This window comes from Saimiri boliviensis, chromosome 5 (assembly GCF_048565385.1).
Source record: "Saimiri boliviensis isolate mSaiBol1 chromosome 5, mSaiBol1.pri, whole genome shotgun sequence".
NCBI classification, from domain to species: domain Eukaryota; kingdom Metazoa; phylum Chordata; class Mammalia; order Primates; family Cebidae; genus Saimiri; species Saimiri boliviensis.
In genome coordinates, this window is record NC_133453.1 from 127,853,475 (window position 1) to 127,879,752 (window position 26,278).

General features: G+C 42.0%; 1 protein-coding gene across 3 annotated transcripts in view; it reads right to left on the bottom strand.

Annotated features, from left to right (window-relative positions):
* The window catches only part of ADAMTSL3 (ADAMTS like 3), a 335,335-nt gene that overhangs the window by 21,580 nt on the left and 287,477 nt on the right, over nt 1-26,278 (bottom strand). For all 3 annotated transcript variants that reach the window (XM_074399945.1, XM_039480064.2, XM_074399944.1), the window contains exons 24-25: nt 1,997-2,179; nt 219-335 (exon numbers count right to left, since the gene is read on the bottom strand). In XM_074399945.1, the coding sequence (XP_074256046.1) occupies nt 219-335; nt 1,997-2,179 (300 nt within the window). The remainder of the gene's footprint in view (nt 1-218; nt 336-1,996; nt 2,180-26,278) is intronic.

Genomic DNA, 26,278 nt, shown 5'->3' on the forward strand with positions numbered 1-26,278 from the left:
ACTCTGTGGGGTTCCTCAGGAGTGGATTTTTCTAAAAAGTGTTTCAATATGGAAAGAATAAGTTGAACCACCAAAGACAGGGTCAAGAAAAAGGCTGGCCAAATGCCTAGAAATAATTTTATATATTGCAAAGTGAAAACCACAGATGGTCTTTTAGCTAAATCCTTTTCCTTACACATGCCCCACACATAGCAAATCTAAAAAGGTCAAAATCCTACCTCGAGGCAGGGGTTCTCCTGTTGGGTCACTGCTGTTGGTTCTAGTGTTGGTTGCCTGGAGAATGTACTTTTTATGTCCTTGGGGAAATACGATTTTACTCTCTGGCCATCTTCGTTCTGAGAAGAAAAAAAACAGTAGCACTTTTTATCAGTTAGACATTATCTAATTCTAGGTCCAGCTAGGGTGTTCTTAAAGACAGTTTCTAGGAAATGAGCCCTCTATGATACTGTTGTGCTCCTGCATACTCAGCTCATGATCACAGGTTTGGGATATACGTGTGAGTATGGATGTGTGGGGTGTTTTAGGAGTTGAGTTGTAGTTACTCACTGTCCTAGCATGTGGCATCTCTGTATGTTTCCAGGGTTTCTAGCCTAAACTGCAAGATGAAGAAAATATATTCAACATAATTACAAAAGGGTCTGGAGGAAGCAGATTGGTTGGATAGAGCTCTTCCTCTCAAGAGGAATGCTGGGAGCAGGAAAATGGGCAGTGTCCCCTAGGCTTGCATAGTGAGGAGTGCAGGCTTACAGGAAAGTTGTGAAGCTTGCACATAAGAGCAGAGGATGGTGGAGGAAGGCTGTGACTTGATCCCTCCATCAAGTTACCAAAGTCATGAGCTGCTTGGCTTCAGGGGATTCCTGAAAGAAGAGGTATGTCAGGTAGGAGTGAGACAAGCATGCAGATTCATGAGTGGAGATGGGCAAACGGAAGAAACAGGCTGGGGCTTCTCAGGGAGCATGGAGAAGTCATTCAATAACCAGACAGGGTTAGCCTAGCCAATCTGTTGAAAATCTTCCATGCCAAGATTTTGAAAGATCACAGAGGCTCTTTGGAAAAAGCCATATGGTGGCACACTGCTGCCTTTCTGATCAGCACTAGGAGTCCATGAGGGGTAGCAGGAAAAGCACCAAAAGAGCAGACTACATATTTGGGCACTAGTCCAAAATCTTTATGAGCCCAGGGATCCTCATAAATATAACGAGATTAAAAACTATCACCCACAACACTGTGCTATCATAAGTATCACAAGAATGAATGTACATCAAAATATTTCATGCATTAATTACAGCTATTCCAACCCCCTGCATTGGCACCCCCCATCTCTTTATATCTCTGGGCTCCTCTAACTGCCCACAAAGAAAATTATGGAGCAATCTCTTTCACGTTTTCTCCTCTTGGTTTAGCAATGGATTATGTATTCTTATACTAATTCTGCCAGTGATTCAAATTCAAGTTCATTTCCTCATGAAACCCTTAACACTAACATCTGGCCGGGTATGGTGGCTCATGCCTGTAATCCCAGCACTTTGGGAGGCCGAGGGGGGCGGATCACGAGGTCAAGAGATGGAGACCATCCTGGCTAACATGGTGAAACCCCGTCTCTACTAAAAATACAAAAATTAACTGGGCATGGTGGCATGCTTGTAGTTCCAGCTACTCAGGAGGCTGAAGCAGAAGAATCACTTGAACCCAAGAGGCACAGGTTACAGTGAGCCGAGATGGTGCCACTGCACTCCAGCCTGATGGAGAGCAAGACTCTGTCTCAAACAAAACAAAACAAAACACTAACAACATCTGTGTTAGATGCCGCTGATTCCAGGTGGTAAGACAGGGTGTTAGAATTTAGTGCTCGTTTTTAAGCAGGCAGTGGTAGCAATGGTTAAAAACATCTGATGTCCATCTTGTTCACTTCTCAACTCCAAAATCAACAAAACCGGGGCGTACTTTGTGCATATTAGAGGAGGCACTTAAGGAGCAATAAGAATTCGACACTTACCCAGCAAGTGGAGTACAGATGTTGCCACTGCCTTTCCAAGCGCATTGGTGGCTGTGCAGATGTAGGTTCCTTCATTTTCAAGGGAAATATTCTGCAACAATAGGGATCCATTGAAAAGCAAGGAAACATTGTCACTCAGAGATCCTCCTGTCTTCAACCAAGTTACATTAGGCTGAGGGACACCTTTGGAACAAAAACAAATATGATAAAGGCAATTCCTTTAAGAACAGGGCCACAGAACCACTCGACAGAACCACATTCACTGTTTTGGCCACGAGTCAGCATATGGGTTTAATCATATATAATAGGAAAAATGGCTATTTCTATTGCTATAGCTACTCTATGGCAGGTGGAGGATCCTGTTAAAGCAAAAAGCTTTGGTCTGCTGAACACGTGACTGGTTTACACACATAAGTTTTGGAGTAGAAGCCAAGGAGAGTGGGACGGCTCTGTATTGGGAAGGGAGAGAATTTTGAACGTGGGTAGGGTAGCCAGAGAGTGGTTGGAAAGGAGTTGGTAAAGCTGGCGCAATATGGAGGCAGAGCCAGAGTGAGAAATTCCCAGGGGTGGGTTGTCACAAGGAAGTCTGTGGAAAACATAAATATCTCCTAGAGGTCTTTAAGTTGTTTGCCGTGCATATGCAATGAAACAGTCCTCCCTCAGGAAGAATATACAACATTCAGGGAAACGGAGTTCATTAATTCTTTGTATAAGAGGATAGCTTCAGGGAGAAAGGGAAGTGCTGTGTTTCAGTTCTGGGTCAATGCAGTGAGGTGCAGGGACTGTAAGCAACACTGCAGGAGCCACAGAGGGAGCAGAAGGAACTGAAAGAATGTCTTTCCTCAAGCCTAGAGGAATCTTAGCATTTTGCTGGGCTGTGGAATTTAAGATTCAGAGGAATCGAGAAATTTCATTTGGTTCTTTTTTTTTTTTTTTATTTTTGAGATGGAGTCTCCCTCTGTAATGTAGGCTGGAATTCAGTGGCACAATCCTGACTTAACTGCAACCTCTCGGGCTCAAGCCATCCTCCCTTCCTCAGTCTCCAAGTAGCTGGGACTACAGGTGCAAGCAGAGCTAATTTTGTATTTTTTGTAAAGACAGCGTTTCCCCATGTTCCCCAGGGAGGCCTTGAACTCCTGGGCCCAAGCAATTCCCCACCTCAGCCTCCTACTGCACCTGACCTCACTTGGTTCTTAAGAACTGGAATAGCTTGAGAGGACACCAATAGTGCTCTAGGCAACTGTTTTTGAGGATGTTTTCTCCTTTTGCAGTACTCTGGCTAGTGAGAGTGGAGAAGACATGGCATGGCTTTCCGACTTAAAAAAACAAAACAAAACAAAACAAAACAAAAAAAAACCAGACACCACCACTATTATCATGACATGTGCAACACACCTTACAGTAGGCAAAATGCATGTTCCACGAACATGGTGACACCTGAATTCTCGTACTTAATCCTGTTTCCTGGGAGGCAGTCATTGTTAGCTGTATCCCGCAATTGAGGAACCTGGTAAGCCTTTTGACTTCAGATTCAGCTCTGTCCATTACATCAAGCTGGTTATTCAAGTCTTTCAAGGAACTCATTGTGTGGCTTTAGAGGAAACTGTTGATCTAGAAATGCTTAAATTTACGTGAAGAAACCAAAGACTGTTACTGGCACTGAAATATTGCCTGAAAACTCAAGGTGAAAAAAGGACTAAATTTCTATTCAAAGTAAAGGTGGAAATACATAGGGGAAAGAGAACTATCTTGGCTGGGTTGGGGTGAGGCTTTGTTCTCATTCTCAATAATTGTTAGTTCTGTAGCCTTGGGCAAGGCACTTGAGATTTCCACTGTCTCATCTGTGAAAGAAATCTGAAAGAAGAATGGGAACTTCATTGTGTTCAGATATACTATTTGAAGTTTTAAAAATCTGAGTCTGAGAGGGTTGCCCTTGGGATTTTTTGTCCTGAATCCTGTGGCTTTGTATGATCCAAGTATGGTCGGCAGAATTCTAAACATGTTGTCCCAAGATTCTCATCCTTTGATTACTCCATCAAATAACAATCTAGGCACTGGTGCGGAGGGAATTTGCAGATGTAATTAAAGTTACTACTCAGCTGGACTTAAAATGGGGCGGTATCTGGGTGGGCCCATTGTAATTCTGTGAGTCCTTAAAATCAGAAGAGAAGGACAGAAGCTATCAGGGACATGTGGAGAATGAGAAACTAGGAGAGATGAGGCAGAAGAGGAGTTCAGAGAGATTCAAAGTGTGAGAGGAACATGATCCACCATTGCTAATTTTGAAGATAAAAGGGCCCTGAGCTGGGGAGTGCAGGTGGCCTCTAAAAGATGAGAGTGGCCTTCAGCTGACAGCTATCAAGAAAATAGGAACTTCAGTTCTAAAATAATGAGGAATTCAGCCAATAACCTGAAGAAGCTAGGAAGCAGATTTATCCCCAGAGCCTCCAGAAAGGAATGCAGCCATGCCACCACCTTGATCTTGGCGTTAGATATTCTAAGTGGAACACTCAGTTCAGTAGCTCTGTGCCAAGATGACCCATACAACATAGGTGAGATAATATATGGGTATTGTTTTAAGCCTCTAAGTTTGTGTTAATTTGTTACAGCAGCAATAGAAAACGAATACACTGGGATTTGTTTTACATTTTGTTATAAAAACTAAGCTGGCCCTAAATAGCCAAAGGGATGCTAATTGCATGTGTATATATCTTTTTAGTATTTTCTTGTACATACATATGCATACAGAAAGGTTCAGCTTTCTGAAAGGTCACAGCTATTAAACATCGAAGCTGAGATTTATACCAATGCAATTTGATTCAGAACGTCTCTTAACCACAACATAGGTAGATCTTACACACCTCTTTTTTTTTTTTTTTTTTTTTGAGACGGAGTTTCGCTCTTGTTACCCAGGCTGGAGTGCAATGGCGCAATCTCGGCTTACCACAACCCGCCTCGGCCTCCTGAAGTGCTGGGATTACAAGCTTGAGCCACCGCGCCCAGCCTTTTTTTTTTTTTTTTTTGGAGACGGCGTTTCGCTCTTATTACCCAGGCTGGAGTGCAATGGCGCGATCTCGGCTCACCGCAACCTCCTCCTCCTGGGTTTAGGCAATTCTCCTGCCTCAGCCTCCTGAGTAACTGGGATTACAGGCACACACCGCCATGCCCAGCTAATTTTTTGTATTTTTAGTAGAGACGGGGTTTCACCATGTTGACCATGATGGTCTCGATCTCTTGACCTCATGATCCACCCGCCTCGGCCCTCCCAAAGTGCTGGGATTACAGGCTAGAGCCACTGCGCCCAGCCTCTTACACATCTCTTAATATGTTTATTACTATGCATGTTATAGCTTTTTGCTGTTGCAGTAAACAAGATTTTAAAAAATGCATTTTGTAGTTGTTTACTGCCAACACTTAGGAAAGCTATAAGCATCTGCATATTTATCTTGTTTCCAGTCATCTTACTGAACTTTATTATTTTGAATAGTTTTTCAAATTGATTTTCTTGTTTTTTTAAGGTAAATAATTATATCATTTGCACATGACAATTTTCTCTTCCTTTCCAATATACTTCTGATTTCTTTTTGTCTTACTGTATTAGTGTCTCTAGAACAAAACTGAGTAATAACCACGATAGCAGGTACTTTAGACTATTTGTGTCCCCTCCCCAAATCTTGATCTTGGACTTCCTTCAACATAGAAAGCTTAATCTTGGACTTCTCATCCTCCAGAACTGTGAGAAATAAATTTTCTGTTGTTTATAAGCCACTGAGTCTATAGCATTCTTTTATAACAGCCCCAATGGTCTAAGACAGCAGCATATTTCTCTTGCTTCTCACTTTAATGGGAATATTACTAATGTTTCTTTCTTAGGCATGATGGTTTTTTTTTTAGTATCTGACAGTTATCATGTCAAATAAATTTCCTTCTATTTCTAGCTTACAGGAAAATTTCTCAGTCTTTAACATTTAGTTTATTTGCTCATTTTAAAGCAAATCATTTAAAGTTATTAATTTTATTCTGAATACAGCTTTGGCTACATAGCTTATGTTTTGAAATGTAATACAACCATTTCATTATTTCATTCCCTTAGTCAAAAAATGCGTATGGCGTGCCTACTATATGTGAGACTCTGTGCTGATGCTAAGAATAAAATGGTGAACTAAGTTCCGTGCAGACCTTAATCTAGGGTGGGCCCATGCATCAAAAAAGCTAACTGCAATAGAGAGAGATAAGAACACGCAATAAAGGTAAACACTAGATGCCGCTGAGGCACAGAAGCTGTGCCTCATGTAGACTAGAGAGATAGGGAAGACACCTGTAAGGAGGAACATGGAGTGCAGATGTGGGAAAGCATGGGAACAGGAGCAAGAGCCAGACTTTTCATGGCATGGTGCCTTGTTTTTTGACTGAATGTATTACCTGTATCACCTACCCCCAACTTTTAACAAGTTAATGACAGAGCCCAAAAACATTTCTGTGATTTAACTTCATGTTAAATTTTCTCTTGGGGTCCCTTTTAGCTCTACAATATGTGTGTGATCAATTCATTCATTCATCCATCTCTTCTTTCATATATTATTTCATTGTTATTATTTGCCCTCTATGACCAGTATTATTTTATAGTATTATTACTATATTAATCTCAGGCCTCCTCAGTAGATCATGGGTGCAGGCCTGGCAAAGATTAGATGTGTGAATGTTTGCTGAATGCATAAATGAATACACTAGGGAATGCATTTACTAAAAGAAAACCATATTCTATCCCAAAGATACATCGGCGTGACCTTTTTGGTTATTCAGGCCAATGCTCTCTTCCAAGCAGCGAAGAGAATAACGTGCTGACTGTATGGTAAAATCCTCATCAACTCAGATGCTATTGTTTTGGAATCTATGGTAATTCGGAGAAGGGTTATATTAGCTAGAAAGAAAGAAAATCTCCTTAAACATTTGAGGGGGAACAGTTGAAATCATTTCATAATTCCCTTCAAATACTTCATTGGCCTCCACAACATATACACAATTGTTATGTGAGTATAAATCAATATTTATAAATTAAAGTGGTTTCCTTTAAGATCCTAAGTAATTCTCGCTTAAATGACTGAACATTTTAAAAAGTAATTCATAGACTTGAAAACATTTTACAACTCAGGGATGTTTATTATTTCAGAACTGCCTCTTACAATTAGTTCAAATTAGTGAGGTTTTTCTCAAGACATAAAGCCTCTTAAAGTGAGAGACCCTCAACCGTTTAGGATACATTGGCTTATTTGTTATTCTGCCATGGTAAGAAGCTTGTAAGCATTGTTGTCAATTCTGCATTGAAACGAGGTTTCCAAAGGCCTCCAGCCAGGCTAAACGAGCTGTGTGGAGATCTCAGGGGAGAGCATTTCCTGCAGAGGAAACAGCATGTACCTTCGCCCTGAAGCGGAGTTCTTAACCTGGGGACCATAAGCCTCATGTGGATCCACAGGTAGGACTCAGGGGTTCGTGACCTTTTCACCAACTCTGGCTGAAGTGCAGGACTTCTATTATGAATGCAGTATCTTTAACTCTTTCACCAACGGAAGTCATAGATATTTTCGTATCACATTACAAGTATGAACAGATCTCTCAAAATATTCTTTATGCTAACACTGCTTCAAAACTATGGTAACTATTGGACCCAATGCTAGATTTTGAATTTGATGCATTAGTAATGAAGTACATATATTATCTGATCATGCATTTGGTTTATTAATATTTTGATACCTATATTTTGATTATAATTGGTTTTCTTTAAATGCACTATATTTAATATTTTGAAAATATTATTTCAGAAGTAGTACCACAGGCTTCATCAGACTGGTCCAGGACACATTCCTCCAATTTTGGAGAAAAATAAAAGAGCATGTGGCTGCAGAGATGTGAGTCAGGGAGAGAGCAGTAGGTGACAAGGTCAGAGAAGTGGCAGGTGGGACTCAGGTCACAGAGAGCCTGCTAGGTCATTGTAAGGCTTTGGTTTCTATTCCAAAGATTTTGAAGAATGGCGTGAGCTGACTTGTGTTTTTAAAGGACTGCTTTGACTGCTGTGTTGATTGCAAGGGGCAAGGGCAGAGGCATGAAGACCAGTGAGCAACCTGTCAAAATAACCCAGCCTAGAGATGACAGTGACTTGGCCCAGTGTGGTAGCAATGAAGGTGGTAAGAAATGGTCAGATTCTGGGCCTACTCTGAAGGTAGAGCACACAGAATTTGATGCAGGTAGGGTAGTGTGAGAGGGGAAAAGCAAGCCAAAAATGACTCCAGGGTTTTTGGCTCAAGCAAATGAAATAATGGCATTGTCATTCACTGAGATGGGGGACACTAAGAGAGGCAGGTTTGGGAGCAGAACTCAGGAGAGAAGTTTCGGACATGTTAGATTTGAAATACCTATTACATATCCACAGGGAGATGCTGAGCAGGCGTGTGGAAATGTTCATCTAGAGCTTAGGGGAAAGGTCTGTGCTAAGAATAGAAATTTAACAGTTTCCGGCACATAGATGTCATATTTGAGTCCCTGTGTATGTATGGGATCAAGAGGGAGAGAGTAGAGGCAGAGAAGAGAAAACATCTGAGGACTGAGGCCAGGGGTAGTTCAACCTAGAGATCAGGGACAAGAGGTAGAACAAAGGAGGCTACAAGGAACAGCTACTATGGTAGGTAGAAAACAGAGTGGTTCCTAGAAGTGGAGGAGGAGGGAGTAGTCACTGTCCAATGCTACCGTAGTCAAATGAGCAAGTAAGGTAAGGTCTAAGAACTTGCCCCTGGGCCAGGCATGGTGGCTCACACCTGTAATCTCAGCATTTTGGGAGGCCGAGGCGGGCAGATCACCCGAGGTCAGGAGTTCAAGACCAGCCTGGGCAACATGGTAAAACCCCGTCTCTACTAAAAATAAAAAAATAAAAATAAAAGTAAAATTAGCCAGGCGTGGTGGTGTGTGCCTGTAATCCCAGCTTCGCAGGAGGCTGAGGCAGGAGAATTGCTTCAACCCGGGAGGTGGAGGTTGCAGTGAGCCAAGGTCACATCACTGCTCCCCAGCCTGGGCAACAGAGTAAGCCGAGTAAGAATCTGTCTCCAAAAACAAACAAATAAACAAAAAAAAAACTGACCACTGAAGTTAGCAGTTCACACTTCCATAGTAGGCTGTTGGTAACCTTGACAACAGCTGTGAAGGTAATGGTATGGAGAATGTTTGGTTGGAGTGGATTCAAGAGAGAATGAAGAGAAATGAAATTGAAGACAGCAATTATAAACTACTCTTGAGACACTTTGCTGTAAACGGAACTCCAGACCTGAGGCGATAGCTGGAGAGGGAAATGGAGTTCAGGGCAGGGTGCTGAGGGATGGCTTTGCTCACCTGGCATTCCTTTCTCATCTCCCTGTTTCCACCCTTGCCTTCCTGTTACTCTCTGATTTTTTTACAGTCTGTTTTCAACACAGTAACCATAGCGTTTCTTCTAAAAGGTAGCTCAGATCATGACATTCCTTTGTTTGGAATTCTCTAATGGCTTTCATCTCACTTGGAACAAAAAATAAACTGCTTATGATGTCTTATGATCTGCTAACATACACGGTCTTCCCTCAACACCTATACACTAACAACCTCAAAACACAGGAAAAAAAAAAAAGCCAGAGAGAGATGGATTTTTATTTTTTAAGTGATGGGGTCACACTGGGCTGGAGTACAGTGGCTCTTCACAGGCCTAATTGTAGCATACTGAAGCCTCGAACTGCTGGGCTCAAGGGATCCTCCCATCTCAGCCTCCCGAATAGCTGGAACTATAGGTGTGCACCATCGTGCCTGGCTGAGGAGTGGATTCTTGATTAAATCATTTAAGTTCCTGAATCCAGATGTGTCTACCATTCGCTACACTCCAGGACTTTTCAGTTTTATTAGTCAACAGTTTCTCCATTTTCTCTTTAGCCAGTTCGAGGTGGTTCTCTGTTCCTTGTTAACCATGGGAGTCTAGACTAGAAACTAAGGTATGAAAACAACCAAGACGGCCAAGTGGCCATGCCAGCACAAGCTTCTCAGAACAAACTGACATAGTTACGTTCCAAAAGAAAATGTCAGAAATAGGAAGTCTGAAATAAAGAACGTGCGACCACACCAGAGTACAGAAGCAAGTCCTTCCTTCTCACTACACACTGTCCTGGGGGCCATGTCATCTACTTTGAGGAATATAATGATAATTCCTATGCTGAAAACTCCCACATCTCCCTATCCGATCTTAATCTCTCCCTTGAATTCAAGACTCCTGGACATCTCCCATCGGCACAGGCACCTCAAACTCCGTAAGTCCCATACTGAACTCTGACTCCTACCCCACAAGCACCTAGAAGCATCGTTACACGTGTGAACCTTTTCAAAGAACTGAACAGGCCAGAGGAAATTCAGACAGGCCTCTTTGTACCACTGCTCTTCATGGTCTTTCAAAATAACACATTTGGTCTGTTGAAACAGCTATAAAATGTCAGAAATAGTTTAAACTTATTTATCTAACCTTAAAGACAGGCCATTTCCCCCAAGACTTGCAGCTCTGAAATATTCAACATTCTGTTTCCACAATGCTGAAATTGTTTTGGAAGACAAATGTTGTGGAAGAAAGTTCAGAGCCGGAGGGGCTGTGAAACATGTGTTGCAAAAAGTTTGCACCTCCGGAGTGTCTTTAAACTAGCCAGTGTTTCAAAACAAATTTCCTTCATCCTTGAAAGGCCCATGAAATATTCCACACTATAAAATCCCTGGCCTATCCAGACTGCCCGGAAATGCTGGATCTTTATATAAATATATATTATACCTGCATGTTTTTGCTCATCTGTTTGTTTCTTCCAGCTACTCAAAACTCACTCAGAATTCTGCATTATTTTTCACATATGACAAATGAAGATTTAAGCTACCATTAGTTACCTCTGGAGAATCATGAAGAAATGATGTTGCCAATTTATAAGATAAAAGGCAAATCGAACACAGGATAGGCAAACCACAAAGGGACTCATCACTAATAAATGAAACAGATAAACAAGAGTTCAAGGGTTCAGCGTCAGAGAAAGTATCTCAAAGCTACCAGAATAATGAATGTACCCTTCTCCACTGCAGGACCAATCTGTGCAGCACAGTAAATTTTGTAAGGAACGTTCCTCTTCCGAGTTAACTGCATACCTTTTTGTTCTTTTTGAAAAGTATGTTGTGTATGCTTTTTGGATGCAATGGACTATCCATCGGTGATGCCATATCCAGAACTGTCTCCAAGTATAGGGCTATGGCTTTTACTGTTTACAGAATTCTCTTGAATAGCTAAGTACCTCCTTTTCTCTAGTAAATTCATGTTTAGATTGGCATAGTCCATTCCCCAATCAATTTGATTTGAAGGATTCAGAAATCATCTGTGTCATAGTATCTATCTACCCCCAACTCCATCATTAAAAGTCCTTTCCTAAAGGTTTTTGAACTGTGTTTCTTCCGACGTGGAGAAGGGTGTCAAGTCCTCCTCCTGGTGTGGTCACCCTCATCTCTCACGTACGCTGGGCTTCTGCTTTGTGTGAGCCCAGGCAGCTCATTAACTCCACCAGACCTATCTCATGAGCGCTACACAGTTACTGCTGGACATTTTCCTCCAGGGTCTTATTGATAGGCTAGAAAGTGCCAGTGAAAATCATTATATGAAAACCAAAAGTCTTCAGGGGTTCCTTGAAGAATAAGAAAGTCAAGAGTTGGTGCAAATCCAGCATAGTGATATGTGCTGGAGCTATACACGTGGTGTAAACTACTGATTCCAGTAAAGGGGAAGGGAAGAGCTTGTAAACAAGAGCTCAAAAGGGAGAACCATGGGCATCCCTGAGCCCCTTCCTGACAATCAGCAATTCTGGTAATCTATCAATATAACATTGGGATGTAGATGAACAAATAGCTATTAGCCCGTTAAAAATATTACTTATTTGGAGATCATGCACCAAGATCTCCAAGTGGGTTCCACTGCTGTCACCAGCAAACCCCAGAGGACTACGTCCTGCTGGTGTCTTGGGGTGACATGTCAAGGCTGTGTTGACTTCCCAGGACTCAGTTTCCCCTTTCCTCGAAGCACTGACTCTTGCCTTTGGTTCTTGTGAGCTGCACCATTCATTCTGTTTCTGAGGTGTCTTTTCTCCTCAGGAAAGGTAGGGAGGCAGAGTCAGTATTCCTGGCTCTATAGCTTTCCTGTCTTGGAGGAGAAAAGCACAAAAGCCTTTCTAATGTATGGGTGTCACTGCTAAGGACAGCTATCCTCCAGCCTGGGAACTGCGCTCTTCTCCAAACACACCATACTGGCTGTAAGGTTATTTTCTATGTGCTGTTCTCTCCATTACAGATTATTTGCACTTCCCTTTCACCACCTGGAAAATTTCTCCTCATTCTTAAAGACCCATCTCAAAATCACTTCCTTGATCCTCTTGGACATTGATTTCTCCCGTGTGAACCTTTGAAAACTGAGGCATCAATTGTCGGCATGCCCGATTCTACCTTTAGAATGAGCCCAGAGCATGGACCTGGGTTCTACCATTTAGCCCCCGCTTTTAGCTCACTCCTGGTTCACTTCTAGTTCTAATTTACCCCTGATTACGCCTGATTAATTCTAGTTTACTCCTCATTACCCACTCCTGGTCCATTCCTAGCTTACTCCTAGTTCTAGTTCACCTCTGGTTACCCACCAATTCCTGAGGAAGAGTCTCTCATTTTGAGACGATACTTGAGATAATTCCAAGGGACCTCTCTGGCCCCACTTACTGGCTAAAGCAGTGCTGCTTTACCTTGGCTGCACATGAGAATCTTCTGGGGAAGCTTTAAAAATCCTTGGTTCTCAGGACATACTGCTGATGAACTGAATCAGAATCTCTCAGGGCAGGGCTGGGGAGGTGTTGTGGTGTCCAGGCCTGAACTGACATTAACTCTAATAATAAAATGACCTGATTGTAGTATGCATCAGTCATCAGAATGAATAACTGGGTATTGAATTAATAACTAGGGAAAAGGAATGAAAAGAAAAGAAAACAGGGTTATATACGTTGGGATGTTGCTAGAGATGCCAAAATTCTATACAGGTCCTATGGGGTTATTCCTATAAAGGAGTGTTTTTCTTCCATTAACAAGTCCCTGCACGATTTTCTCAGACTGTACTCAGAAGCTTGCATGCTTTCTTATTTCCGGGGTTTGAATTCCAACAGATTCCCTTTCCCTCAGTCCCCACCCTGTCCCCACCCTGTGTGGGTGCTGTGGTCCTCTCTGTCTTGCTGTGAAGGCATAGTTAGGTCAGAGCACCCGGAATGAACTGTGGGGCCGTCCGGGCCTTCTGACGCTTCCCTGGGCTTTATAATGGATGCTGTTCCACGCTGCACCGCTGTCCTGTGCCCTCTGCTGCTGCCTGGGTCTCAGCACACACAGCCAAAAGCAGAGAGTCCTGGAGAGCGGAGAGCAAGCAAAAGCCTTTCTTACAGTATAAGTAGATTTGAGTGGTACAAGGCATTCAAAACCCTTCACTTTTACTGTCTCATAGGAAAAGCCTCCCAATTACTATCGCATCTCACATAGGTTTGGGAAACTCCAGACTAGCCCCTCTGGGTCCTGCTCTGACACCGATACAAGGAGCCAAGGGAATGCAGGCCAGCCAGGAGACGCCACTCGGAGACTCATGCAATTGAAGCAACTCATTTCTTTCTTTTTTTCCCCCCACTTGAGACTGAGTCTTGCTCTATCGCCAGGCTGGAGTGCAGTAGCACAATCCTGGCTCACTGCAATTTCCATTTTCCAGTTTCAAGAAATTCTCCTGCCTCAGCCTCTCAAGTAGCTGGGACTCCAGGCACGCGCCACCACGCCCAGCTAATTTCTTTTCTATTTTTAGTAGAGACGGGGTTTCACCATGTTGCCCAAGATGGTCTTGATCTCTTGACCTCGTGATCCACCCTCCTCGGCCTCCCAAAGTGCTGGGATTACAGGTGTGAGCCACCACGCCTGGCTGAAGCAACTCATTTCTTCAGAAGCCTGGACTTCAGAAGATCACTGAGGAAAGAGCTTCAGTTCAAGAGCAGAGGAGGGTGCAAGCTCCCGCCTCGTGACTGTGCAGGTGTGTAGTGCACCATCTCACAGGCTCCACAGGACTGAGCCAGGGCCATTTTACTAACGTCAAAACTTAGGGAAGTTAAATGAGTCTTAATATCAGAAATATGGTAACCAAGAAACAATGGGAGACCAGCCACAGTGGCCCCCATCTGTAATCTCAGCACTTTGGGAGGCCGAGATGGGAGAGTTGCTTGAGGCCAGGAGTTCTAAACCAGCCTTGGTAGCACAGTGAGACCTCTGTCTCTGCAAGAAAAAAAAATTAGTCAGGTGTGGTTGATGGTGCATAGCTGTAGCCTCACGGGGCTAAGCTGGGAGGATCGCTCAAGCACAGGAGTTTGAGGCTGCCGTGAGCTGTGATCATGCCCCTGCACTGAAGCTTGGTCAAGAGTGAAGCACTGTCTCTAATCAAAAAAAAAAAAAAAAAAAAAAAAAAAAAAGATAAGTTATGGGGGTGAAATCTATTTGAAATCTGAAATGTGATCCTTATGGAGAGTTCACATGTTCTTTCGGCAGTAGGAATCTGCCGTGGTCACAGGACTCCGTGACTTTTAAACATTGTTAGGAGCAGAACAAGGTTTTTAAAAAAATTCTTTTATAAGGAAGCCTAATTCATAAAATTGCAAAGCATAGAGGTGTTTTGGTTGAGACTCTATGTTGGGGGACGGGGAATAGGTGGGGTAGAAGGGGAAGGCTGGGTCTTTGACAAGACTCCATGGAATCCATAGTTTGAAAACCATTGGTTTAGCCATTGGTCTAATGATGGTGCTTGGCAGAAAGGTGCATGGTTGTTTGCAGGATAGGGAATGGGTGGGCATACAACGTGGAATTACATGACGACAGTCCATGGGGCCTGTGAGTCAGTCTGTTGTTACCATTGATAGGGTGAACATTAACACGGAGGTGAGAACATTAACATGGAGTTTTCAGGACAGAAAAATGTACAGGTGGCACTGAAGATACGGTGGGGTATAGATTTTTGGGGATGAAAGCAGTTTTGTTATCAATAGGACTGTACCACAAAAGCTGTACTCTGAATGCTTCAAGACATGGTGACACTCAATACATGCAGACCCATAAGCCCATGCACAACTTGATAGGTGTGTGAATAACCCCTCCTGTTTTTTCATATTACATGTCCAGCTACCTTATTCTAGATTTTTTCTACTTCTTGATTGTATACGGAGCCATGTTTCTGCCACATGAGAAATTGAGATTGATAAAAGAGAAAAAGAATATTATTTTTTCAAGAAGGACTCTTAAAATAGAGCTTACGTAGATCTTTAAAGAGCAGAGAATTGCTTTACAAATGAGTCTTTTTAATCTGCTAAATCAATAATCCAAGTACGAGTCTAAAGAGATTGGGGCAAGTATATTATGGGTGAGGTGAGGGAGTCCATAGTCACGACCAGACAGTGCACAATTTGCTACGTTCTTTCCCACTGCTGCAGTGACGTCAAGGTGGTGAGGCTTCCATCAGCCTGGGGCCTGGCTGAGCACAATGGACCGACCTTCGGCCTGATACTGGCTGGCATACTGTGGCCTGGCAAGAGGCCAGACTCCCAGTATACTCTCTGTGGGTCTCATATCATGGGGTTGGTGGGGTTGGGCCCTGGAGGTTGAGCCTGTTGCCCACTCCTAAGCCTCTGACACCTGTCACCAGGCTGCAGCACTTCCTAGGGTCTGCCTTGCTTTGACAGTCTTCTCTCTGGTCAGACCTCCTATGTGGTTCCTATTCTGCTGTCTCAAACACAGAGTTTCATTCTATGTCTAGCTCCTTTGCAGTCACACAGAATTGGGTTTAAATCCTGGCACACACACTCATTGGGTATATAAACAAGGAGAAATAACTGTGTGTATCTGAGTCTGCTTCCAATACCCACTTTGTAGGCTGTGGAAGCCAACACACATCAGGTGCTCGTTATTGTTATTTTTGATGGTGAGCTTTGATGGTTTTCCAACGTGTTCTTTACGGACATGCCAGCTATTGGCACATACTCAGCTCTTTGCAGTATGGCTGCCCTCCATGCGTGACTCCATCTGCCAACACTCTAGCCCTAGCCTTGGGACACCTGTGTCCCACACTCTCAATTAATGACACATCCATTGCTAAATGCCAGATACGATTGCTTACTCCTAGATAAATCAGATACAAAGAACGTTAGTTTAATATCTTGAGTGACTGGCAGACTTTACATCCAACAATCCAATCAATGACCACTGACACAATTTCGTTGAATTCAATTTATGGCTTTCTTTTTTTTTTTTTTTTTTAGGTGGAGTTTCGCTCTTGTTACCCAGGCTGGAGTGCAATGGCGCGATCTCGGCTCACCGCAACCTCTGCCTCCTGGGTTCAGGCAATTCTCCTGCCTCAACCTCCTGAGTAGCTGGGATTACAGGTACGCGCCACCATGCCCAGCTAATTTTTGTATTTTTAGTAGAGACGGGGTTTCACCATGTTGACCAGGATGGTCTCGATCTCTTGACCTCGTGATCCACCCGCCTCCGCCTCTCAAAGTGCTGGGATTACAGGCTTGAGCCACCGTACCCAGCTTTAAGGTGTTTTATACACTTTACAAACACCTCTATTTTTGCATGTATGATATCATAATTCCCTTGTCTATATAGCTGCAGAAACCAGATCATACTCATCTCCGAATGTTAAGGAATTAGATTGGACTTAGTAGATGCTTAGTGAATGCTTGTTGAATGGACAAAAAGATGGATGGAATTTCCAACCATCTATGATTGACTGAAAATAGGGTTAAGAGAGGAAGATAGTAGGAAGATTTTTGTATCACAGAGGTAGGAAAAAAAGGGGTAGGAGGAGCCTTTTTGAGTAGGGAAAGACATTTTAAATATACTTTGTAAAATGACAATTTTAGCTATTTCAAAGATTGCATAGAGTTTTAAAAAGACATAAACAGTATAGATGAGAGGATATATTTCAGAAACCACAGATCAGGGAAAATAAATTCACTTTGATTTAGAATATCATCAAAAGCACCAAAATGTCCGGCTCATAAAACAAGAGCAAGCAGATAATCTTAGATTTATTTTTAAGTCTTCTGAAAAGTATAAGTAAGAATTTGTGGGTAAATATAGTTTTCTGGAGAGATGGTTCTCTCTCTTTTTTTGGCCAAAGGGATTTACGACTTAAAGACATTTGAGAATCACTACCACTAAATTCAACCCTATATAATAGAAACTAGCAGTTGATAGGGGAAAATAATTGTCAGAGCAATGAGACCATGTTTAGGAATTTAACCACATAATCCTGCTGCACCACAAATATTTTCTCAAGATCCTCCCCTGAAAGGGTAATTATTAAACCCAGTAAAGAAAGTTAATAATTTTCCTAGACATCAATGAAATTCTTAGATACATTCTACAGCATTTTATCCTTAAAAAAAAAATCCCCTGATTAAGAAAATGTTTACTTTTATGTGGTATGTTTCTTCTGAAACTGATCATCCTCCCATAGATATGAAAGGCTCTCCTTGCCTCCACGTATCTCCTGGAGCACCAAGCACCCCGCTTTGACCCACTGAGATGCACACTTGCCATCATCTGTTTGTGCATGCCCTGTGTGGGGTTCATTAGGAAACTATAACTTCTCCCTCCCTTTCCTCATTCTCTCCTATCAGTGAGTAGCAAAACAATGACGGAGGCGGGTAGGGTTTAAAACTACCCCACTGGTAGGTTCAGACTTCTAGCTGGTAATTTGGCAACAACGTATTTAGAGTTCTAGATATTTTAGTCGTAATGTCCTATGTAGTTACAAAAATGTTGAATGTCCTGTGACCTAAAAATTCTAATCCTGTTACTCTTTTTTTAAAAAAAAATCCAGGCTAGGCACGGTGACTCAAGCCTGTAATCCCAGCACTTTGGGAGGCGGAGGTGGGTGGATCATGAGGTCAAGAGATCGAGACCATCCCGGTCAACATGGTGAAACCCCGTCTCTATTAAAAATACAAAAAATTAGCTGGGCGTGGTGGCGCGTGCCTGTAATCCCAGCTACTCAGGAGGCTGAGGCAGGAGAATTGCCTGAACCCAGGAGGCGGAGGTTGCGGTGAGCCGAGATCGCGTCATTGCGCTCCAGCCTGGGTAACAAGAGCAAAACTCTGTCTCATAAAAAAAAAAAAAAAAAAAAAAAATCCAAATTACACAAAAAGTTATATGCATAAGGCTTCTTACACTGCTGTATGTAACAGTAAAGAAGTACAAATAGCGTAAGTTTCCAAAAACAAGAAAATGGTTTAATTATGCTACATTCACTCAGTTTAATTATGCTACATTCACTGGGTGCAGCCATCAAATGGTGTTTATGATTTTTTAATAAAATGAGAAAATTCCATGATTTAGATATAGAGAAAGGGTTACAGGAATATGACAAAATAGAAATAATGGTTGTGTCTTTGACAGAATTATGGGATTTTTTTTTTTGCCTCATGATACTTTGCTATGCTTTCCAAATATTTTACAATGAGATGTGTTGATCTTTATGAGACAAGAAAACACACAAGAAAGCACTATTCAGAACAGAAAGGGCACCAGACTCAAGGAGGAACCTGGGTTCAGAGCTCGGCCCTGCCTTTGACTAGGCCTGTCACTTTGGTCAAGCCTCTTCTCTGGGGACCTTGGTGCAAAACAGGGCTGGACTCATGGATTCCTAAGGTCCTTCCGTATTTAATTCTCAAGTTTTTATTTCAGTAAGCACTTACCTAGTTATCTCAGGGAAAATCTCTTTCCCTGTTTATTCTTCATCCCTTTTTGGAGGCGAGAAGGGGCCTGATCAAGGCTGGTAAACACAGGGCATTGACTGGCATCCAGACATCTAGAAAGAACTGTGCGGTCTGAGGCCATGAGGACATGAACAAGACCTAAGGCTGTTCAAATCCCCCCAAAGTACCCTCTGTACTTTCTTTCCCCCAGCGAACATTAGCTTTTTTTACGTAAGAGACTTTTTCAAATTTATCAAATTCTGGTTTCATTTTTTACAGATGCTTACATTATTTGGTTCCTTTCTATTTTTCTTTTTTTTGAAATGGAGTCTTGCTCTGTTGCCCAGGCTGGAGTGCAGTGGCACCATCTTGGCTCACTGCAACCTCCACCTCCCAGGTTAAAGCAATTCTTGTACCCCAGCCTCCCAAGTAGCTGGGATTATAGATGTGTGCCACCATGCCTGGCTACTTTTTGTATTTTTAGTGGAGACACAGTTTTGCCATGTTGGCCAGGCTGGTCTCGAACCCCTGACCTCAAGTGATCTGCCTACGTTGGTCTTCCAAAGTGCCGGGATTACAGGTGTCAGCCACTGCGCCTGGCCTATTTGGTTCCTTTCTTTTTACTACAACTATAGTTTTCGAGACATCATATGGGTAACTGGGTTTTTCATGGACTGCTATTGCAGCTACAAGGAACTCCTTTGTAAAGGACATTGTGTCTACCGGTTTTGAAAGAGGTTTTCCCCCCTAGATTCCCTCCCAGTATTAGGTGAGGACTCGGCAGTCGGTCCCAAGTCCTGGCTGGCCAGGTGTCTTAGTTCCAGCACTTCTACATTTACTTTGGTTTTGTACCAGATTCCTGCTCAGGACTGAAAACAGTCTTCCTGGTCATCCCATCATCGTTCCTCATTCTATCACAGAAAACCAAGGAGCAAGGAAACGATGTGATAGGTCCAAGGTCTTACAGGAAACAAGGCTAGGAGGAAAACAACAACAGCAAACAAACAAAACCCACCAACATAACTGATCACCAAAAGTAAAAAAAAGTCCATTCTCCAAAATTAATGGACATTAGTAGTTGGTATATTTGCTTCAGACTTTTTTTTTTTTTTTTGAGACAGAGTCTTGCTCTTGTTGCCTAGGCTGGAGTGCAATGGCATGATTTCAGCTCACTGCAACTTCTGCCTCCCAGGTTCAAGTGATTCTGTCTCAGCTTCCTGAGTAGCTGGGACTACAGGCATGTGCCAACACGCCCGGCTAATTTTTTGTATTTTTAGTAGAGACTGAGTTTCATCATGTTGGCCAGGCTGGTCTCGAACTCCTGACCTCAGGTGATCCACCCGCCTCGGCCTTCCAAAGTTCTGGGATTACAGGCATGAGCCACTGTACGCAGCCGCTTCAGACCTTATTTAAGCAATAAAGCATTACAGCTAGAGCTAAGGTTCTATTCCTAAACTCTTCTTCTTTTCTCTCCCAGGAGTACCAACAAACCTGACATTGGTATGAATCCTTCTCTCTGTCTGCTATTACAAATAATGCTACAATGCACTCTTGAAACTGTCTCTGCAAAAAGAGGGCAATGTCCACAAGTGAAATTTCTGGTTTTGAGCATCTTTGGTCAGATTTTACAAAATTGTTCTCTAAATTGGCTCGTTAAATAAACACTGTGATCGGCAGTGCATGATGTCCTATTTCTCCACATTCTTGCCAACCCTTAGTAGTGTCAAATTCTTTTTTTGCCCATTTAATAGATATGAAATGGAATCTCACTTCTATTTTAATGTCCTTACCAGTGAGGACATTTTCCTTACCAGTGAGGAAATGAGAACATTTTCTAATGCTTATTGGCTTCACATTAGGGTTTTACTTTCTGACAACTGCCTGTTCATGTATTTTGCTCATTTTTATATTGGGTGGTTTGTTATTTGTATTGATCCATGGAAGCTATTTCTATATTCTGGTACTGTATAACAAATGTTTTATGCCAGAAATGTGGTTTGACTTTTAAATTTGTTGACAGTGCCTTTCAGGGATCAGAGCTTTTATATTTTAACAGTAAAATCTGTGTCATTTTTTTTTATAACAGCTTATTGAAATACAATTCACGTATCAAAAAATTCACCCTTTATAACTCTGTAGTTCTAATATATTCACAGAGTTGTGCAACCTCATCCTCACTATATAATAGTTATTTTGCTTTATGACTTGTACTTTTTGTATCTTTTCCATTTCAAAGTCACAAAGATATCTCTTATATTTTATTAATTTTTAAATATTTTCATATTTTTGGCATTTAAGTCAGTTAGAATTTATTTTTGATTTTTTTTCATATTTATAACCAATTGTCCTATAACAATTTATTAATAGTCTGTCCTTTATTGGTTTTTAATTCTACTGCTATTAAATTCTAGTTTCCATATACTATATGCTTGAATCTGCCGTGGGCTCCATATTCCATTTATTTGTCTGTCCCTCTTACATTGCTGTAAGCCCTCAAGCCTTATGCTAAGTCTTTATATTTGATAGAGCAAATCTCACCCACTTTGTTAGTCTTAAAAAATGTTTGGGCTATTCTTAGTCATGTGCTCTTTCATATTAATTACAGGATCAATTTGTTAAGTTCTAGAAATCCTACAGGATTGCTTTTTTAAAAAAATTGAAATTATCCTGAATGTAGAGATCCAAAACTTTGTACATTTTCTTCCCTTTTCAATGAGGATAATTAAATTGTCTATGAATAAGAAGAAATTTTTCCACTTTTTTCTAGTTTGTTTTATTTCTAGTTTTCCATAATTTTTCTGGTTATAAGTTATAACCAGAAAAATTCTACTTTTATAGTTCGAATTTTTCTAGTTATTTTATCTTATTGCACTGGCTAGTGCTAAAGCAGTGTTGAACAGATGTAGTGAAAAAGGGCATCATATGTTTTTTCCTGATTTTAATGGGACTGTTTGTCTCACCATTAGAGTGAGTATGATGCTTACAATAGGTTTTTGACAAGCAAATCAAGGTAGGGATGATCCCTTCTATTACTGGTTTTCCAAGAGGTTTTCACATCATTTTTGTGTCAAAGTTTATCAGATGCTTTGTCTACATCTATTAAGATGATCCTAAATTTTATCTCCTTAAATCTGTGTGGTAGAGATGGGGATGCTCCACCCAAATCAACCTTCAAGGAGGAACTCAGTGTCCCGGCTTCTGGTAGTCTCTGCTCACCCAGGACCTCTCCCCTTCCAGAGAGGCCCATACCAAGTGACTGTAGGAGGCAGGGCATGAAGGCCTGGCCACTGTGGGTCACCCTGGGGCAACTCTGATGAGCCACATATGTTTCAAGGCTCCCTGGGCTTGGCGAGGCTCTGTAGGCCTGCATGGCAGTTCTCCTTCTCCTCTGCCCTCTGTCTAATCCTGCTGGCTTTCTTCCTTCCGCATATGTTGACAACTACTAAATATTCTAACAAAAACGCCTTCCAGGGCTGGATGCTGTGGCTCATGCCTGTAATCCCAACACTTTGGGAGGCTGAGTTGGGTGGATTACTTGAGGTCCGGAATTCGGGACCAGCTCAGGCAACACGGTAAAACCCTGTCTCTACTAAAAATAAAAAAAAATAAAATAAATAAAAATTAGCCAGGCATGGTGGCTAGCACATGCAATCCCAGCTATTCAGAGGCTGCGGTGGGAGAATAGCTTGAACCTGGGAGGTAGAAATTGCAGTGAGCCAGGATCACACCACTACCCTCCAACCTGGGCAACACAGCAAGAGCCCGTCTCAAAAACAAAAAGAAAAACAGAAACAAGAAATATACCTTCCAGACAAGAGTCAACCTGTGATGATCTGTTTAAAGTAGATATTTTTAAGAGTTTAAAAAATATTTGCATTCCTGGGAAAAACTCTCCTTAATTATCCACATGACTGGATTTGTTTGGGAATGTCTTCAACTTCATTTATTTGCTTCTGCATTTATTGTTAATGAGTCTTTTGTGTAACCTACATATACCCAGCTGCCTGGTGGGATGTCAGGTACAGTTATAGAATTTTTCCTCCTAAAGGAGATGTACACCAAGGTCCCTTAATACCATTAAAAGATGTTTTTATTCTTTAGCTTTGCTTTAGTTTAGAAGCATCTCTAATCTTTCCAGGCAATTGAGTTTGCTCCAAGAAGCAGTTGTCCAGTGTACCTCGTGTTTAAGAAATTTTCTACACTTGGGGCTGGGCCATTGATGGCTTTGCCAATGCCCTTTCTTCAGGAATCACCATTTAGCTCAAACCCATTCCTTGTGGGCCAAGGGAGTTCCTGAGAGACTAAAGAGGAGCTTAGCACACAACAAAACACTTTAGAGAAGGGACTCACATCAGCTGCATCTCTGATGAACTTAAGGAATAAGATAAACAACATAACACACAACAGAAAATCACAGTATAAGTAATGCTCTTACTACGCATTAACCTGAGAAAAAACAAAGCATGCAGCGATGTATATTTACTGGTCATTTTCCTCAGAGGAACTTTTCTTGCTTACCAGAAGGTGGCAAAACAGATGCGCTTTAAATTATCCCCACCGAAACGGACAGAAAAACACCTTTTTTTTTAAAGAGCAAGGCAAATAACTCTTGCAAGTTAGAAGTTTTAACCTTTAGAAATAGGCAAATATGCAGACTTTTAGGTTCTGTTATTTAATGGCATTATTAGAAATAGATCTAAGAGTGACTAGAGATAATCCCTTTGACATCTGTACCACATGGGTTGAGGAAAACATGTTTAGCTATAAAAAGAAGAACTTCTCTAGAAGCTATGAATACATGTTATGGGGTCTTTTAAATGAATTTAAAAATAACTTCATTACAATTAATGGGAAATATTCTAAGACAACTGAAAAATGAAAAAAATTATATATGCCACCGATATACAGAAATCCCAATTTGCAATATAAAAATATAAGTTGTAAGGCAGAGTTCAATTTTGTAAATTATGTTTTAATGTACTCATCTATAAAATGAAAAACTAAATTGGATGATAACCACAATCCCTTCTTCTATTAATATATTCCCTGTTTTAGAGATGAGGGAAGAAAGATACGTGACTCACCTATGGTTATATACCAGCCAGTGACAAGACTGTAAAACTTGAGTTTTCTGACCCTTCATCAACTTCACCATTTATCTTTAAAAAAATGAATTCTCTGCCCATAAGAAAACACTGTAAGTTCACTACAGGTTTGTTTAAAATGGCAAATAATTCAAAATGATTGTGGTACATTTGGAGGAAGGTTTATTTTTAAAAGGAAAGAACTCATCAGGAGTTCTGGTGTCTAAGTCCACAGGGGAAGACTGCCAGGTAAAGAAAGGCCAACTGGGACAATTCCTAGTAAGAGCTGAAAGGTGAGGGAGGGAGGAGGGAGATGAGTACTCCCAGCACTGAGCTAGCTCCATCTAGGCAGCAGTGCTGCAGACCCAAGGCTTCACATCACAGGGCAAGAAAGCAGTGGGGCCGGGGAGGGTCAGAGACAGCCCATGTCTGACTGGGCCTGGCTGATAATAAAACAAGATGAGTTTAATGGTCTTTGCTGGAGGCTTTACACACAAAGGCAGTTTCCACTGAATCCAGTCTCTGACTTCCGATAGCAAATAACGCACTCCAATCCTTTCAATGGCTCATCTCCCTGAAAGTCTGATTTTGAACTATTGTGGAAGTGAAAAATTTAGAAGTCATGTTGAAATTTGAGGTTTCTCTTAATAGAAGTCAGATCTATTTTTCAGAATCCTCTGCAGGTGTAGGGCCGTAGAAACTTTAGACATTTGTGGCTTGGCATCTGCAGAGTTCCATTCTGTTTTTCTCCTTGCTATGGCCAGAGAATGTTGGCCCTCTCTGTAATGGTGGGTGTATTTTGCCAGAAAACTCACATTTTTGTGGGTGGGGTCAGTTGGGAGCCTGGAGCAATTTTTCAAAAGTCTGCATAGGCCAAACACAGCAGGGATTTCCAAGGGATGAAAAATAATATCTTGGGGGTTAGCAAATTTCCACTGTTTATAGAGCCAAAGGTGCAGCTTTGGAAACATGGCACGTAACTGGTCATGACAGTGGAGGGAGCGCCCGAAAGCTGGATGAGTTGTCCTAGAATCTCTTCATTACACGTACCTTCACTGTATTTCTCAGAGTAGCAGCAAAAGCTCCTCTGTCACCCTAGGCAATCAGGGTCACAGCCTAGGCAAGACTCATCTTAAGTGACTGCCACTACGGTATCTAATTGGAACTTGGAAGCTAGGGAAATACAGTTGTCCAGAGAGTTAAGTCAATGCAGAGTAAATCACAGACATATACAATGTCACCTTAAAATAGTATGTCTCGTAGCCAGGCACAGTGGCTCACACCTGTAATCCTAGCACTCTGGGAAGCCGAGGCAGGTGGATCACCTGAGGTGGGGAGTTCGAGACCAGCCCAAGCAACATGGAGGAAACCCCATCTCTACTACAAAAAAAAAAAAAAAAAAAAAAAAAAAAATTAGCTGGGCATCATTGCGGGCTCCTGTACTCCCAGCTATTCAGGAGGCTGAGGCAGGAGAATTGCCTGAACCCATCAGGCGGAGGTTGCGGGAGCGGAGATCATGCCATTGCACTCCAGCCTAGGCAACAAGAGCAAAACTCCTCCTCCTCCTCAAAAAAATAGCAAGTCTTAATTTGGAGGAGTTCGTAAGTTTCTCTAAGGAAGCAGTACAAAGCTATTCGCACAACCCCATCACTCCCACCTCTCCTGGCTCCTGTAAAATGAACATGTGTGCAGCATATAATATTTATCTACAGTTCAGAGACGCATGGGCACAGATTAAGATGTAAGAATCCATGGCTTGATGAGACAGAATGGCCCTAGGTTAGGGCAAGGTCAGACTGAAAGTTTTAATTCTAGTAAAGAAAGAGTGTGAACATTAGAAAGGAGGTTTGTCTGCAGTTGTACACACAGCAGAAAGAGCCACTGAGGCACAGGCTGCCGACGCCGAGCCAGCGACAATACAGCAAGAGAGCCTAGGCTAGGGGACGTGGACATTCTAGCGCCCCAGTCTGGCTTTGCCAAGTGTCGTTTTTGTCTATCTGGAGGACATGTCTTACAATTTCCAACAAATCCCCTCCTCTGACTTTGTATTCACCAAGTAACCCTCTGACTAAAAGTTGGCCTCTTCTATAGATCTGCCCACTGGGCGGCGTATTCTGGCTTTGCCAATATGAACATTCCAGTGTGCATGGCAGTCACAGTCCACGCTGGAAACAAGTAACTTGGCATTCTGTTTTACACTTCGGTCTCAGGAGCCAGTATGAGCTCACCCTTGAGAGTTAGGTCACAGTGTGCTGGAAAATCTGATTTTTAAGCCTATCAGGCTGAGGTTTGGAATACCAAAATGCCAGCTGGTGTCTCCTGGCAACATTGAGACGGCCACACACGCTCCCACTGGAAATCAC